This window comes from Mycteria americana, chromosome 9 (assembly GCF_035582795.1).
Source record: "Mycteria americana isolate JAX WOST 10 ecotype Jacksonville Zoo and Gardens chromosome 9, USCA_MyAme_1.0, whole genome shotgun sequence".
In the NCBI taxonomy this organism is placed as follows: domain Eukaryota; kingdom Metazoa; phylum Chordata; class Aves; order Ciconiiformes; family Ciconiidae; genus Mycteria; species Mycteria americana.
The window spans coordinates 15,170,590-15,188,878 of record NC_134373.1 but is presented as its reverse complement, the minus strand read 5'-3'; the positions used below and the strand labels follow the sequence as shown (position 1 = coordinate 15,188,878).

The 18,289-nt window shown below is 39.5% G+C and overlaps 1 protein-coding gene across 3 annotated transcripts in view; it reads left to right on the top strand.

Moving 5' to 3' along the window:
• Positions 1–18,289, top strand: part of PARD3B (par-3 family cell polarity regulator beta) — a 443,287-nt gene that overhangs the window by 265,329 nt on the left and 159,669 nt on the right. For 2 of the 3 annotated variants that reach the window (XR_012777023.1, XM_075511455.1), the window contains exon 16: positions 521–565. The exons of the other annotated variant lie outside the window; for it this stretch is intronic. Coding sequence is in view for 1 of the 2 variants with exons in the window: in XM_075511455.1 (XP_075367570.1) it covers positions 521–565 (45 nt within the window). In the remaining variant the exon portion in view is untranslated. The remainder of the gene's footprint in view (positions 1–520; positions 566–18,289) is intronic. 3 annotated transcript variants of the gene reach the window in all.

Sequence of the window (18,289 nt, the reverse complement as noted above, 5' to 3'; positions counted from 1 at the left end):
GATTTACAGATAAAATAAAATAAATCATAACATAGAAAAAAGCATAAGCCTTCCAAAAGATCAGGTTTTGGGAGACCTCATTGTCTGCAGAGTGTCCTGTGAGTCAGTGAGATGTCTTGCAGATGGGAGGGTTTCCACATCTGGATTCTTTTTAGCAATTCAGGTCTTTGATCTGAAAATGTTACAACTCTCCTATGCCCTGTGATTTGTCTGGCAAGATGAGTTATTTACAAATGCAATTGCTCTTCTGACAACTCAGTTTTGAGTGTGTAGGTGCTGAGGTCCTGATCTGTAACCCACAAGGACTGCTGGTAGTCCTTTTATTGGTTTCAGTGGGCTTTGATTCAGATATTTGGGCTTTGAAGCACCCCAGGTGGATTAGGTTAAAAAAGGCTTTTTACAAACAATTATAATTTAAAGATTTGGGATTCTATGTGTCTGAAATAATTTGACAGTATTTCAAAGGCTTGTGAATTTAAATACGTTTCTGATCTTTGTATCTTTTCTTTTATTCCTCCAGTGGCAGATGAAAGCAAAGTTGGTTTGTTGGCCGGACACAAATCGGGTAAGCTGTTCTCCTATTTTGGAGGAAAAGTCAGCAACTTCGAAGTAGTGTGGGCAGTAAATGAAATCAGCTTACGGATACTGTGGTGACTAAAAGAGTTGCAAATTAAGGCATTACTTTGTATGCACTGAATTCAAGTTGTACAGTGATGAATTAGGGATTGTTCTTTGCCAGGCAGTGTATGTAGCGGAGTCATTTGCAGGAAGAGCTGTAACTTTTTTTTTGGTGCAGGTGTTGTAAACTGAAGATGATGCCCTTTCAAGTAAGGGCAAGTGCAATGTGTCTTTTGGAGTGCGGAGATTTAAGTGATGTACATTTTGAAAAATACAAATATTTCTTGCTTTTTCTCCTTGCTCTGAGTTCCACTTCCATTACCAGGCATATTGAAGATAACACTAAAAAAAATTCTACAGATTAAAAAAAACATGTCAAAGCTTTTCCTTTCATTGTGCTTGTGCAGTAGAAATAATTGTGTTTTTCTTAAACTTTTCAGGCCATAGTAATAAAAAAAATTAGTCCATACTGCTGTCATTACTGTACCTACTTATTAAGTTCTGCAAACCACACAATGGTACTGTACAACTTACAGTTCTTGTATTATAAGAACTTTCAAGGAAATGTCACATAAGATTGTAATTTTTCACAATCCGTGGATAAGCTGACATAAGAAACCTTAAACTTTCTAGAAAACTCAAGTTATTGAGCAATTTATTCTGATGTTAGAAAACCCTGAAGTTTCAGGCTGCCCCTTTGTAGCAGGATTGCACATTGCCTTTTTCCACTCCTTTGAGAGAACTAAAAAGCTGAATTCATGTAAAGGAAGGTCAACTATGAGATTCCTGATTGTTTATGGTATTCCTTCTCTGTGCAACTGGGTGTCCTTCTTTAGTTCTCTGGTGTGGATTTTCCTTATCTGAAGACCTTTTCCTGAACTTAGTAGACAAATTCTTTTTAAATTTTTCTGGCATCTTTCCGAAGTCTGTGAACTTCTTGGATTCTCTTTCTGAATCAAGGGGTAGTTCATATGTCTTGTAACATTATCACTCCTGGGGAGAAAAAATTCTTTCAACTTTTTGTTTTGGGAATGTGAAAGCTTCAAAGAAATGATGTTGTCAACTTGAAGAAGCTAGGGGTGTTGCCCCTGAGCTTTTTTCTGTGCAGAAAAATTACTACAAACATTGCAACATCATGCAGTTTTCCAAAGATCAGTGGAATTCACTGCTATCAAAGAATACTGGAAGGAAACCTGGTGAGATCATAACTCTTTGGCAATCAGTTGTTATAGGTACATTAAGCTTTATAATATCACTGTTAGCAGCATTTGATCTTTCTTCTGCATACTTCTCCAGATTCTTTAAAACCATGGCTTTGAACATTTTTCTATTTGAAGACACCTACAAATTTTATATGAAAATGTGGACCCATGCTTATTGAACTTTGGCTTGTTTGCTTTACTTATCCTTCATAGACCTCTTACATGTACCTAAGATCTTTTTTCATAGACTAAAACCAGCGGTCAACAGATCACCTAAGGAATAGATACAAAGATCCTACAGGTTATTAATTTTTTTCCCCTTCAGAATAAAAGGAGCTAGCTAACTTCTGAGAAGGTTGGAGTGTGTATGATTTTTCTCGGTTCTGTCCACTTTAAATACTGTTCAATTACTGTTGAATGTTTCTCCCTTCTCTATGTTCCATTTCCTAACCCTTCATAAAGAGAAATCAAGCTGCGGTTTCAGCTTTCTCATTGTTCCATTCAGATATTTATTTTAAAGGTTTGTTCAAGAACATGGAGTTGTTTTTCTCTGGTCCCTTTTTACGGTATGTTTTTTTGGAAATATATGTAATATATGCATCTTGCCAGCATCCAGTCACATCACAGAACTCTTGTTTTAGCATCGCTCATTGTGCTGCCTTCCTATAGCTATAGGTACCTTTTTTAAGAACATGCTGAGGAAGACATTCTTCTGCTGGGAGCAAAACACCGTTATTTTCTCATTATAGAACGAAGAGCTTCCATCCTATTCTAGACTTCAGGAAATTAAACGTATTTCTCTACAGAATTAATTATCACCTACTAACAATCAATGCAATTATCCTTTCTCTCCTTCAACACGACTTGTTCTATGAAATACGCAGTTGAGTAATTCTCTCTAGGGAAATATCCTTTCTATTCCTTCTGGGGCAGTGGCTCTTCAAGCATTTAGTCTCAGCTTTTGGTATAGCTACTGTATCACTCGCATATTACATGTTACTGAGCAGCAGCAAGAGTTAGTAGCATGTATTCATTTCAAAAAGCGTTATCACAGTTCTGCAGAAGACCAAGGCATTAGAAGGATCTGTAGCTGTAGCCCCATCTTTCTGTCTTTTTATATATTGCACCCACAAATAGCAGTTCTATTTTTTGGGGGGTTTTTTCTTAAAAAGTAGATTTGATTTTTAGAAGCACGTTGGGACACATCCTGAGCTTGTAAGCATGTTCTATGGGAAGGTGGCTGGAGACTTGTTCCTGTATTTCACCCTCACAGAAATATATCTGTGCATTCTGGTTCTCGTAGCTGGCCTGTCCTTCATCCTGCCGGATGGAAGACTCCTCCTGTGCTTACAGGTGTTCTTAGTGTTGCCAATGTTTTCCACAATACCATTGGCAAAATGGAGTGCTGTATTGGGCCGAGTAGGCTGCATCTTTCTGGAAAAGACCAGAGTTCAGAGTGTGTGTGTCTGTAAGGCATCCTCTCTACATCCTCTAAGGAGGATTTTGTCCTCTGTAAGCTTCCTGTGTGCCCAGCAATGGTGTGTCCCCATTCCCTAAACTCAATTCCAACAATGAGAATGAGAAGGAAACCAGTGATGGTCTCCTTAAAGCAGATATCTTAAAGCAGAGAAGATCCCTGAAAATTCACAAAGATGAAAAATCAGCAAACTTTAGCTCAGTTTTTCCATGAACTCTTAGCTTTTTAGAAAAGTGATTCCAGAACAGCTAGGAGCATACCCTTTATAAGGAAGGGCAAGACTGTTGTGCATCAAATATAACCTGATTTATATCAAATACTGAAATCGAGTACGGAGTTCTTTGCAGCTTTTTTTTTTTTTTCTGAAATTCTTTTTTTGTGTTCTGATTTACTGCTTAGAACACTTTCAGTATATATTGACTGTCTGCTGAGGTCTCTGCTGACACAGCTCTTTCAGATGATGTAGTGCTGGAGAAGAGCTGATGAGTCTTTCTTTATGAGCTCTGACATATTAATTAGCAAAATGGGCAAAAAAGCTTTCCTATTTTTATTTTAATGTCACTAGACCATGCTTTTGGCTGGGGTTATGTTTCAAGACAGTTTTGAGACAAGATGAGTTGAAGATCTTATTTTCTTGCTGGCTGCTATGTGAGGAACATGTGACTGGGCTATGGATTAGTACTGGCAAGACTGAATGATACAGGGGTAGCTCTGTTACCAAGCTGAATTTGAATTAATGCTATATGGCAAGAGATCGGGTTAGGACCTGAGTAGGAAAAGGCCCATTGGCATAGTTTGAAGGATGCTTCTGGTCAAGTTCTGCCCCTTGCTGTTCATTTTGCTGACAGTGCGGTTACCAGGTGACTGTTCAGCCTGTGGGTAGGATTAGTGTTCTGGGAAAGAAGGCTTGAAGAGGTAGGTGTAGAGCTAAATCCTGCAAGATCAAAGCTTTCATGAGGTCTGAGTGTCGACACATCTGGTAGACCTCCAGTCTGTACTGCTTCGTGTGTGGGTAACTGAGTTGTGCTTAAACTGGGATTCAGATTGGGACTGGAGATAGTTTGGATAAGACAGGTTAAAGGTCTTGGTGTATCTCTGCATCCTTTAATGCCAGAGTGTATTCTGTATTAAATAAATTTTACTGAGGTTTCTTTAAGGCTAGGATGAGGATTAAGGTTATGGTTTAGGACACGGGAGAGGTTGAAAAGTTAAGTTTATTGGTAGATTTTATATGACCCACTGGAATAGGGTATGGAAAGTGCAACAGATTAAGTTTCATTGTTACCTTCAGGAAAGGCTCTCCAGCCTGTTGCAACAGCCATGGATGCATTGGTAGGTGAAGTAAGTCTATGAGATGCTAAGATTGGATCTGTACAAGTGTAAGCTGAATGTCCCCTTTGGCTTTAAAGTTGAGAGGCACAGGATGATCCCCATCTGTGCTCTGAGCCTCTATGGTAAAATGGCTGCAGGTTGCCTCTGGAAGCTGTGCTTGGTACATCCTAACTCCTGAACCATTTCTAGGAAGTGTTTGTGAGAGCAGAAGAGCTGTTACAACACTTTTATAGTGTAGATGATTACATTCTAGTAAACTCATGTGTGCCCAGCCACTGCTAAATTTGCAAATAGAAACATAACCTATGATTTCAAGAACTCCAGCTTAGTTTTTTGCAGGGACAAGGTAGGGTCTGGTGCAGGGACAATATTATATGGTCTTGGGCAGGCAGAATCCAGTGTGTTAAAGTTTGTTCTGGTAAAAGCATGAATAACAGCTAGGCTAAGCTTATTGCTGTAATTTGAGTTCAGACTCGGAAGGGGAGACAAAACTGGAGAACTTTTTTTTTTTTTTTTTTTTAACTGGAGGAATTAGGTTGAGCTATTGGAACACCAGCAAAATCCAGTGCTTTATGCATGCTTATGTAGCACAAAAGGCTTTCTTTTAATCAAGGATTTTGCTGGGGATTAATAGTGGGGTTAGGAAGGACTACAGAAAGCTTAGTGGATGCTGCTAGGCTTTTTTGAGAATTAGACTGGTGCCATTGTAGCAGGTTTGGCTTCTGTTTTGCTTTTGATTTGCAGGTAACACAATTATGTCAAAGAGCTGCATAGGGAAGTGGTGTTCTCCTCTCCTCATGTCAGATCTCATAATTTTATTAAACAAGCCTTCTCGCTGCTGTAGATGTCATTAAAGCTGAGCTTTTCAAAGGGGGCATTGAGTTTAGTGCTGAGTTCATAAGGATTTATATAGTAACTAGATCCACAGCTGAAAAGACTCATGGAAATAGCTGAGCTTCCTGGCGTATGCAAGTGAAGTGCCTGTCCAAACAAGGACCTTGCCACTATCTAACTGAAAGCATGTGACATATAGAATCTGACGCTTCTCTTTGCATTTGTGAGAGGAGAAAAAGGTTGATCTTACTTCATTTTATTTCTCTTTGATAATAACAGTGTAATACTTGGCTGTACCAATCATTCTTGCAAGTGTGAAGAATTGCCTACTTTGCAGGCTGCAGTATACCTTAGTAATGCTGAGGTAGCCTAACCTAACCTATGTATCTTGGCTTGGGTGCTGGAGGCAAGCAAACTGTGGTGGCACTGGAAGCTGTGCAATGTGATTTTCCCTTAATTCAGCCAGTGTGGTGCTTGGTGCTGTTTCAGTTTGACTGACGCAAAACAAATGCAAGTATCTTTCTATCATGCTTCAGTACACCGTGTTGCCCATAACCCATACCTCTTTAAGCTTTGAATTGTTAAGCTTTGAATTGTTAAGGTTAAGTTTGATGCTTTATTGCTGGGAATATTTCTGCAAGATTTTCATTCTTTTACTGTTACCTTCACTTTGGGCTTCTCTCCCTGCATGATTCTTTTCTTGTGGTGGCGGTGACGTTACTATTATTGTTGTTGTTATTATCAACTTTGATTATGATTCTCCAAGCACAGTGTTCCTTTGACAATATAGTTCCAAATAAATTGTTGTCATCTGAGAATCTGTATCAACTCATGCAGCCAAGAAACAAAAAATAAAACTCCTTTTTCCTGCAGGTCACTTCTGGAGTTAATGTTTTCTTGTATACTTATGTTTTGTAAGGTCTAAAGTCTAAGATGTTACATTGAATCTATTATATTGTTGGGGTTTATAAGGATTTCTAGCCCAAAAGTTAAAATGCTTAGCTTTCCTTGAATCTCTGCCTACTGTTGTTTTTTTCTTATCTTCAAACGCAGCTTGTCTAGTGAAACTAGGATAATATATTAATTTACTTAGTACTCTCCGCCAGTATGGCTTTACTACCCTTTTTTAAGCAGACTTCATTTTTTAAGGTGTTTATGTGTAGTGGTTTCCATGTTATAGATTGTTCTAACTATCTACATTGGTTAGAGCTGGGAGTGGTGGTGGGGCTTGTTTAACACTGCCTAGTTGCACAAGAACCAAAACTATGCTGTGACCAAAGCCTATGGTACAGGACAGCACAATACTGAACTGTTGGGCTGCAGGATTTTTTCATATCTTAATGGTCAAAGTCTGGAAATCTGTAGAAATAAATCCTGAGCCTCCAACTTTCATGAGCTGACTCTTAAGAATTAGCATGGAGAAAAATGCTCTTTTAATTTAATCTAATATTTAGTGCTAAATATAGAGGATGAATGTTTAGTTGGAAAAACTTTCACTTGTCTGTTGGAACTTCATGTATTTTAACCTGTCAGAGATAGGAAAGTGTATTGAAGCAAGATGAAAACAAAATTAGAACTCTTGTCAAATTCTAATATTTTTTTTGTGCAAGAGAAGCTTAAACTGGATATTCCAGATATTGATTATTTTAAGAGGCTATTAAAAATGGGACTGATACAGCAATCTCTCCCCCTCTCCACCCCATCAAACTGTATGTATTTCTGCCTGAGAAGTTTGATTTTTTTTTTTGCTGACTCGGGAGAAGGAAGGCTGGACACTTATCAGTTCCTGTGCTTCAAACAATTATCCTAAATTAACAGAACTTGCTGTATTGTTGAATTTGAGTGAAAAGCAGTTTGTTGGTCAAAATCTCTTCCGAATGCCAGGCTGGCAGTCTTTACAGTCCCCCTTGCCTGCCAGGCCTATGTGGCTGATAAACTGCTCTCACGGCTAACCTAGTTAAATGGTTCTGCTCTATGGAGGGAAACAAGCTCTCATTTTTACTCTGAGAAGAATCATTCTATGCCCCCATTAACTCAGCGGCTGTAACTATTCCTTCGACAGCTTTTTTTTCTTGTTTTTGAAGACTTTATTAGCTGGGTGATGATGATTGTTGTGACCCCTTTTTTGTTAGGTCCTGAGAAAGTCATCTGTTGATAAAAATCCCTCACTTGAGGGTGCGGTTTGATGTTACGATGTTGACCTAAAAGCTTGCTGCTGCCGAAAGAGGCAGTCTTAGTCAACACACCTCCTACCCGCAGCTGCCTGGTTCCCATTACTTCTTTTATTCCAGTCTCACAGCTTAGCTGGTGAGATGGTTGAGAGCGCTAAACCAGCAAAATCTAGAACAAGACAGACAGAAGTGAATAGTGCTGGGCTTATCTCCTTGAACCACTCATTAGGGAGAGACAAGTTCGCATGCCAGTAGAGAGGAAACTTGCAAGTGGATGGACATGAGAAGTGTGGCTTTCAGAGGCAGCTGTCTATTAAATCACCTTATCAGCCACATCAAACCATATCCTTAATAAATTGAAATGCCAAACTTACGTTGATTTTTTTTTTTTTTTTTGAAGACTACTTTACTTGCCATAGATAAAATTAGTTTCCCAGTGGCAGGAGCAGGGAATAAAAAATGTCAGTAAACCTCTGCAAACTGAAGAAGAGCATCCCTGCTGTCTCATCCTTGAATTGCAAGAATCTTCTCTTAAATCACTTACTTGCTTTCATTTTATGAATTCTTTGTGTTCTGTGACTGACTCTTAGTGTGCATTATATTAAAATGTCAGAGCAGTGCCCATTGATCTTTCTTTAAACTACAGTCATTAAAGTGAATACATCTGATCTGCTGAGAACAATACAAACTTGCAGGAGAAACCCATTTCCCTCAGTGTTCTTGTGATTTAGGATCTAGAGCAGAGCTGAACATAGACCAACTGCAGTGTGGATGCAAATTCAAGGATCTGTGATTGAGGTTTTATAACATAGCGTAGTTGATTTAATGTTTTCCTGTCTCCTGAAGAGGATCCCATGATAACCCTTGTGATACCTGTAATGCCTAGCCACACATTTCTGCCCCCTTTCTCTTTATGCCAGCATTATTATTCTTGTAATTCCGTGATGAGCTGTTGTAGGGTAACCTAGCAGAAAAAATAACTCTACAAAAAAGAATAGTATTCTTCTGGTTTAGCCAAGGGAGCAAGAAAAAGGAAGTTCAGGAGAAGAGAAGAATGATTTTGTAACTGACAGTTTTTGATCCCGGGATCAGCCTGAGCTGAAGGAAGTTGACTGGGGTGGAGGGGGTAGACACACACATCTGAGGGAGAAAGCATGGATGAAAGAAGATTTGCAGATCTTCAGAGATGTCTTTGTGCTGAAAGAAAGGAAGTGGGGGAGCAAGTTTGAGTCTCTATTTCTTGTCCTGAAGACTAAACTGAAAGTGAGTTTGAGAGGCTTGTTTAATGGCCAGTGAAACTTGGTTTTGTGTATTTTTGACTGTGTGCTGTTACTTGCTGTTAAAGGGCTATGGCTATCTTTCAGCTTTGTTCGGGCTGCTATGCTCTGGGTCTGGTCCTGTCCTAAGGAGGGAGAGAAGACTGAGCAGTCCTTGGGAGCACCTGAGCCTGACAAGCAGGGAGAAGCTTTCATATATGCTAGATGGAGTGAACAGGCAGCTCAGACAGAAAGGAGGACAATTTTCCTTAGGAACCACAGAGACTGGGTAGGGTTTCTTTCAATCCATCGGATTGCAGAAAGCTGCTGAACCAGAGAATAAATGACCCTGTAAAAGCATAAGCTGAGCAGAAGCTTTTATTTCACTGTGTTTCACCCAGCAAATGTGAATTTTCTGTACTACGGAAGTGTAGCAAAACAACCTTAGTTTCAACAGGAAAGCCCTTTCCATGTTCCCACTTTAAGAACAAAAGTGCACGTACATCTACCTGAAAGTCCTGAACAACTTGGACTTCTCCGTGAAGGAAGCTTGTGCCCTAAAAGTGTACCAAAGATAGATATTTCAATTTGACCCCCAAGAAATGAAATGTAAGAGTTCCTGCAGGTAGGAACTGTACAGAGCACTCCTGTGAATGCATAGCAAGGGATATGCCTGCTAAAGCTGCGACATTAAGTTTATTGGAGCAAGTGATTCTGGGTGTCAGGAATGCCTCATTTTTACATGTGAGTAAACTTGGAGTCTGCATGGCAGTAATGATGGCCTTTTCCCAGAGGAGAAGGCCTGGTCTGGCAGATATCCAAACTGCAGTCTTCAAAAATAAACAATAGAGGTGAAAGATTTACTTCTTTTCCATTACATCTCAGCAATATGGGAATTATGCATCACCAGTATGAATTGTTGGCATCCAGGGATTGCAAATCAACAGCCTTTTTCCTTGGGGAGAATTCTTCGCTCCAGGAGCAGAGAAAGGGGCAGGAACTTTGTTTAATGTGACCTGGGTAATTTCATGCTCAGCAGTTACCCAATGTTATATCTCCCTTATGATACAGAAGTAGGAGAAGTGAGTAGGAAGAAAAAGATCCAACAGACAAGAATTTTTTCCAGCCAAGATACTTATACATTCATATTTCTTCTACCTCCTTTTTTCCCCTCTTTAATTTCCTGAAGTGGTTCTGGGCATGTTGTTACATTAACTGAAGCTTGGGCAGGGGGTGTTTTGATGTTCACACTTCATAGTTGCTATTTCTCCCCTGGTCATTATTGCTGAATATTGTTCTCTGCAGAATTCAGTGAAGAGAGTATTAAAAACCCCAGAATGTTTAAGTAGTATGAAATGAGGTGCAGACTTTTAATAGTTGTAATGAATGCATCCGCTTATCATAAGGCCTGCTAGTATTTAGAAATAAGTAATATTAGAAATAAGTGGTCATCTTTCTGTGGTAAATACAATGTCTGTGTCGGCTTGCAGCGGACTGAAGGAGAGGCATGCCTGCAGAAGTCTGTATCTGTTGCACGCTGAAATACTCTCTCTAGTAAACGGTGTGGTGCTGGCATGAGTTATCAGTTGTAGGCTGTTTGGGGCATGCTTTCTCTTCCTCAGACCTGGTGATACTTTTCCCTGTGACTGTCTGTGCTGAGCCTGCCGCATTTCATGTTTTTGCTGAAAGTTTCTGCTTTTGAGTTGGAGCTTCCTACTGCCTCATATTCCAGGTTGTTTCTGACATGAGGGTAGGAGAGCTTGTAAATATGGTGGATGTGTCTATATGAGGAGTGCTATATCAGGCAGAAATAAAGCTTTCTCTGAAAGCAGAAGCAGTGTAACTGTGTTAGTGCAGAATTTCACACAGGAGAATAGATACTGCGATTCTGCAGAAGTGGTTATTAGGACTTGAGATCTTGGCATCTCTGGATCCTGGAGTATCATGCCCAGTAAGAATCGTTACTAAATTTGAAGTGACTGGAGATGGCAAAATGTTAAACAAGAAAGCTGGCATTAACCCTAATCAAAGAATAAAAAACAATAAGTTTGAAGTTTGAAGAATATAAAGAATTTGGTGTGCTTTTTATCGAAACTGTGCAGATTCAAAGTAAGGCACAGCAGCCAGCAAAGCAAGGTTAATGTTTAAAATCCTGGGGACCTCTTGCTGTATGTTGATCTTTAAATCAGAGGGCCTCTCTGGTGATGGTGCCTGAACAGGTGGCTCATGAAAGTGCCTGCATGACTGATAATAAGTGGTTTCCTTCATGGAACTCCCCCCTTGGCCCTAAGAAGAAAGCTGAAAACAGCAAGTGGATTCATCAGGTCTCCTGCATTTCTAGGGCCTTGTAAGGCTCTTCAGTCATCAGCCCTTCAGCTGGTGACAGCCAGACTGCATCCATTTCAGAAGGCAAAATGAGTTGCCTCAGACTGCATCTTCTGTAATTGAGGAGAAAGTGCCGATGTGATTCTAACGCCCCTGGGTAACATTTACCACCCTCTGCAGTTAGAACTGGAGGCACAGCCTTCCTGCCAGTCTTTCCTCTGACTACTGGTTTTGTATTCCTTCAAGCAGTATCTGCGCATTTTTCAAGCTTTGTGGTGAATGATCCGCAGATGTTCAGGAAAGACCTTCAGAGTACTAGGTACTGAGAAGTTGGCTGTGATCCGTGTTGGCAGCTACTGTGGTTCTTTTAGTTGCTTGTTGTGACCAAAGAGACCAACAGCCACTGCCGAATGCCTCATTTTATTAATCCTTTCCCTCTAGGAGCTGGTTTTTGCTGGGCATAATATTCAGTGCTGGCAGTGGCTATCCTGAAGTCATTGGTGCCAAGGAGTTAATGAATTTGGAAAACTTCCCAGATAATACATCTGGCCCTCTAACTTACATTTTGGAGTATGAAGCATGAGATGTAGAAAGAAGAGCACTGAACTAAATGAGCTACTGGCTGAAGAGGGGAAGGGGACACTTTTTTCTTTTTCTTAAGCTAGTCAACTGAAAGTTGAAAGTGATGTAGCCCCGCAGAAGATTTAACTGTTGTGGTTTTGTTTTGGTTTTGTGATTGTTTTTGGTTTTGTGGGGGTTTTTATTTTGTAATACTGTGTATTTGCCAGTTACATTACCTTCTGAGGCTTGAATATAGACAGGGAAGCATTTATAATTCTCCACTTTGAATGATTCTTCTCCTTCATTTTTTATTTTGAAGTCCCATCATGTTGCCATGTCAATAAGAAGGATTTTGAAGGTAGCTACCAGTAATTGGTATTTCTAGTCCAGCTCACTTCTGGAATAGTATCTTGTACAGTGTTTGCCTCCCATAACATTTGGAATAAGATTTTATTACATAAAATGGGTTGCTGGCACTATTTATTAATACACATCTTTGGTAATAAAAGCTGTGCAGAGCAATACGGTTCAGAAATTAACTTTGAAGAAAAGAATTACATTGCTATTTGTATGTCTCATGAAACAGCATTATTTTTAGTGAGTCTTTCAATACAGCAATGCTACTTAGCACTTACCTACACAGCACTCAAAGTACCCAGAATATCATCCCTAATTAAGTGTCTTACTGAAATGCTTTTTTCTGACCTGAGAGCAAAGTGGGAGAGTTTTTTCTGTACATACCAGTGGCAACCCAAATGGAAAGCATTTCATAGAAGAGTAGAAAGCACTTCCTTGAGTTACCATCAACTACCAGCAGGTACTTTCCTCCTACCTCAGGCAATGGCACCATGCTGCCCTTTCAAAACATCAGCTTTTCTAGTGTTTACCCTTTTGTCTGCCTAACGTCTTGATAGATGAAATTTCTCATTGGCCTTAATTTAGTCTTGCATGTGGTTGATGTAGTTTCCAAGCATTTAATTTTTGTTTACAAGTAATAAGCATAATGATTGGTATCTTAACCCTTTGAGTGCACGGAATATCCCTATTGACATGACACCAAGCTTATTTATGTTTCTTTGTTTTGTTTTAAAGAAACTTAAATGCTGATTCCCCCCACAAGTAGTCTGACACCTATACTGAGACTATTCTACATCTGATTCTTGCCCCGTTGGTTCTTCACCTTCTGTTGTAAAAATCCTTTCTTTAATCCTTCCCTCCTCTTCAAGCTGGCTCTTAAATCAGAAAAAAAACCCTTTGTGGATTGAATATCTGTCTGGGAGGGGACCAAATCTGTGACCTGAAAGCTTCACCTCCAGATTTTCAAGGACTTAGCGCAGTTATATCTACATAATCTATTTCATTGAGTTCTTTTGGCCATTCTGGTATTAGTTCGTGCAGAGCCTTCTGCCTGCTGTTCTGCTTATGGTTCCCCTCTGTCCCCTGTGGCCAGGAGAGCGTGCAGGGCACAGTCAGGTCCTGGGCACAGTTGCTTGCACAGCACCTTTCAGTATTGGTGGGATTTTTGCTGGGAGACCATCTCCTTCTCCTGTTTTCTTGCTTGCTTGCTTACCCCTAAGGGAGTAGGAAGGAGACATTCTGTCCAGTGTGAATAGTGGGCTTGGGGCAAAGCAGTAAATTCACTGGAGAGAGGCAGACCCTAATGCTATGATTTGCCCAATTTCAGAATGATGGTTTCCTTAGTGCCTTATAGCAGCAAGACCCTGACTCTGCGGCACTGAAAGCTTAAATAGGGATCAGTTCCCTTCCAGCGCTGTGGTCAGGACCTGGCAAATGGAGGGACAAACAGAACAGAGCTAGAACTTGGCACTAGAAGTTTGCATCTGCTACTGAAGGGTGATTGCACTTACAAAGGTTGCAAACAAAAACCTCAGTTAACTTGCTATGGCAGTTTTCAAGCCTCTCTGTGCAGTAGGACCAGAACAGAGGATCTGCAATTGATTTGTTTGGGGTTTTCATGTAATTACAAATTTTGTTGCTATCTGCAGTTGGCATAAATTCCTGTATTCAGAAAAGGGGTTGGTTTTTTTGGTTGCCAGTTGTAATACTGCTGTTGACAAACAGAGATGTTATAAAAGAGAAATCCAATATAGTGTAGTTATTCAGATGCCTCTTGGTTTTTTTATTGCTTTATAATCTGCTCAGATGCTTAATTCTGAAAACAAAATGACAAAATTGTTCGATCAAAGCTTCTAGAATTTAATTCTTTTCTAAAAAATAGCACACTGGTTTTAATTTTAAAGGTACGAAAAAGAATGAGCATTACATTCAGGACTAAATTTTGTCAGCCGTTGCATCAAATAACTCACTGCTTATTACTGAAATACACATCACAAAATAGCTACAAAGGGTAATTCTCAGTCTGAGTTTATATTAAAAGAGCAAATACATTAAAAAAATAAAACATACAGGAGAAAAATTTTTTCTTACAATCATTCTTTTTCTGCTGTCCTGTAGGAAATATGGGTAAATCATTAAGTCTCAGGAAAAACCTTTGGTCTCCTTTACTCATGGTTCGCGTTTTCTTTTCCCTTTTTGTGTATAAAGTATGGGTGTAGTGTGCAGTAGTCACTGTGTTATCACCTGTTAAGTGTCATGTGTGACACATCCCATTACAGATTCTGTGAAACTGGAGCCGTTTGAAGTAGAACTTTCCATTCCAGTGTCAATTGAAGCGTGGGTTTTATTTGCTTTTTTGACAGAGGTTGTTCTTTTACTGTCTCCTAAAATAACTCTGATATTTGTTTTTACCTAGGAGAGGAAAAGGTAAGAACATATGGCTAGAGGCTGGGAAGACAGCAAGCTAGTGGGGGCAGGGGAGCTAGAAAAGGGTGCTGGGGCAGAGAGGAAGAGTGGGCACGTGGGGAGGTGCGAAGATGCGGTGTGGGAAAGGGCGACCTAACTGGAGAGGGGGGGAGACGAGCTTGTGCTGGTCTAGGACAGTGGATCCAGAAACCACATGGGAAGGAAAAGGGTGGCAGCCACCATTGCAGTGTGGAAAACTCTGCTTTTCTTTAATACAAACCAACCCAAACAAACTAAAAAAAACACCAAACCCCCACACCTAGGAAACTGTATATACAAACTCTATTAAAAGAACGTAAGTTTGAAGGTTTAAGGTGTCTGAAGTAGGAAACGCTAGCTCTAAGGAAATCTGCAAAGGCAACTCAGACCCTTTTAGTGGATGCTGATGGTGTGAGACTAATTATTCCCAAAGACTTTACTTTCAGAGCACAAGAGGAATCTGCTTAAGGGTAACGAAAGCTGTTGTATAAGGCCCAACCCTCACCTCATTTATTGTTGAAGATGTGTAGCTGTTTGGTACATTCTGGTTGGAGGATGTGATGTTAGTGGTGTAGATGATCTCAGGGAAAAAGAAACATCTTTTCAGTTTTCCAGCCATTAAATGCTGCTTGAATTATTTTCTAGCTGTGCCTGTACCTCAGCATTGCTGAGGGTGGGGAGGTGTCTTTAAACCACAGCAATGCCACAGAGTGTTCTTCACCCTGTTGGTGCCTGACCTGCATGGGTGCTGATTTGCAGAAGTGCTGAATGTATTCAGGCTTCAACCAAAGGCAGTGGCAATAGCGCTGCGAGCCCACGAAATGCTAGATCTTGAGTATTCAGAAGAGGGAGTGGAGGGCGGGGGAATCAGCTCTTGAGAATCTTAAAATGGGACCCTGAATTGATCTTCATCCTTCTGTTTCAGTTCCTTGTCTCTGAGACTCAGAGAGTATCATTTCTCTTAAAATGACGTCATTAGTGTTTATTAAAAAATCTTACTACTTTATAAGGTGTTTCAGAGAAAGATGCGTGAAGGACTGTTTAATGCTGATGTCAGAGCAGCTATTAAAGTGTGTGGTGAATAAGAAAGGGGGTAATTGCTGTACATGTGGAAGAAAATATTTGTAGATCTTTCCTGAAAGAAGGAAGCTGGGGTTTTGTAAATAAAATTGTCGTAATGTATTTGGGACATAAAGTGAAAGTCTATTACAATGAGTGCGTAGAGAGAGATAAGTTAATGTTGGACACCTCTGCTGTGGCATTCTCCAAGCCTAAACTCTTTACTTTGCAATGTTAATAGTACTCTTTTAAGGTCATTTTTTGTATATAGTTTTAATACATAGTCTGTTCCTTTAACCACTTTCATTAAAATTTCATGAGCCTTTTCAGAAAATCAGACGGGAAAATGCAAATAAATAATGCATTTTGTTTAGTACGTAGTAGATACAGTATTACTGTATGTGTAAACAAATAAAAATTTTCTTTAATATAGCAAACTATGTAGAAAGATCCTGCTGTAGTCTATAAACCACATATGCTTTAAAGAATTGCTTTGACTGCAGGTAGCTAGTGCTGGGCCTAAACCTCTGGATTTGGAACGATGTAGAGTGATAGTATAAAAAGATTAAGCATCTTAGCTATTGTAAATAAAATGGGGGGTCATGAGTTGCAGGGCACAAGATTGAAGCTGAAATCTGAAAGCATTCATTTTCTGAGAGCAAGTACTTAATATTTTATAAAATCCGATCCCTATATAGACTCTCTGCTTGCCTAGTTTCCCTTTTCGTTTTCTACCCTTCTTCTTCCCTTCGTGGAAGAGCCCACAAGTAATCTTTTAAAATTCTGACCTGAGCACTCACCAGGCAGCACAGTGGTATGTGTCTGTGATTAGCTTACCTGTCTTTTATACTGCTCCTTCACCCTGCAAGACACCGCAGCAACAGAGAAAGTACGTGTAGGTAGTGAATGTTATTAGTGACAAGAGATGTGGATATGTACTTGATTGCTTCAAGCCAAAATAACATGTTCGCTTCTGTTTGATGAGAAAACTCCCAGCTTCCTAGCACCGTATATGCAGACCAACACAACCCTCTTTCCATGTGTTTTTGGGTTGTTGGTTGGCTTGGTTTTTTGGTTTTTTTAGGGGAGTCTCGGCTAGGTTCTTGAGAGCCTTTTGTATGTTTAGTACTTAATTTCAACTGGAGATGCAAGAATCTTCTGATACTCACCTGGGGTAAAAGAAACAGTGAAATGATGGAATGGAGAGCGAACTCTGCCCTTGTTTGTTTTGAGCAGTTACTTACCTTGCAGGTAGTCCTGCTCGCTTCAGTGTTCCTCAAACCTCAGCGACAACGTTTCTGCAACAGGAACTCCTTCAGACCTACATGACTTGGCATTAAAAGCTCCACCTCTTTCCTTCTATCTTCTGTCTTCTTACATCAAATACTTTATGATGCAAACTGAAAGAAGGGAACTTAGACATTTTTAAGGAAGTTTTTATAGCTAAAGAAGCAGAGGCAGTAATTCTTCTCCCAGTTTAATGATGAGTTACACTTACAGTGTATGAAGAGTCTTCACTTGCACTGTAATTTGCATTAGCAGAACAGAGTGCCTGTTTTGTTAGTGATTTTTAGAAAATGGAAACCAGGAATGACTGCTTGAGTAGATAGAATCAATAAACAACGAAAAGGCCAACAATACTAGAACAACTAATACCGAAATATGCTTTTGCAGTTTGAGCTTTCATGTGTTTGTTATCTTTGGTAGGGAATTGTTCTTAAACTTCAAATAGAATTTCTTAGTACCTTCATGTAAATCAATTGCCTGTAGTTTTCAGTTAAGCAGTCTAATTGCTTAATCAGACTAAGAAAACCTAGTGATTAAAATTTAAGTCATATGGTATAAGGCAGTATCAATATTAGGTCTTACTAAAGGTAGCTGTTTTAGATCAAACTGAATGAACTAGAAGGTAGTATGTTTGTAATGTGCTTTAGCATACGGGAATATCATTTAAGTCTTCTAAGAGTTAAGAGTACAGACATGGAAGAATGACAGAGTCAGCAGTAAGACTGTATTAAAGCTGTCACAAAATACCAACTCCAAATCAGAGGGCTTCTGCGCTAAAACAGATATAAGGGTTGTTGGGGCTTTTTAATAATCTATTTGGAGAAAAATTAACCCATTCTGTGAACAGCACCTAAGCAAGAAGGAACCATTCTGTCAGAAGTGACTTGAAATAAACAAATAGCAAAAACAGTTTGAGAGAACATCAGGAATTTCTGTGCTCAGCTCTTCTATACTGCTGTTCAGAAGAAATGAACCACTAATGTTGTCCTTAAAAGGTGAGGAAGGAACTTGTTATTAGCTGTGTTATGGGCTGATGCTTGCAACTTTCATTTGAAATACTGTACGTATCTTAACAATTCAGGTTCCATCTGAATGTGAAATCTGAGTAAATTAATATTTGCCAAAACATGTTTTTTCTGCTTAAAATAGAAAACATCTGAGGCATAGGAGCATAAAGGGAATGTAGCAGGAGATGAACTGTACTTTACAAAGTGTTGACAAATCTTAAATAAATCAGTGCAGAAACAGAGATCTATAGTCTTGCCACTCGAAAGAGAGCCAGTATTGCAGAAATACCAGGTAGGCTTGATCAAAAATTATTAGAGGTACTGAATATTATTCTGTTTTGAGTTGGTTTAACACCAG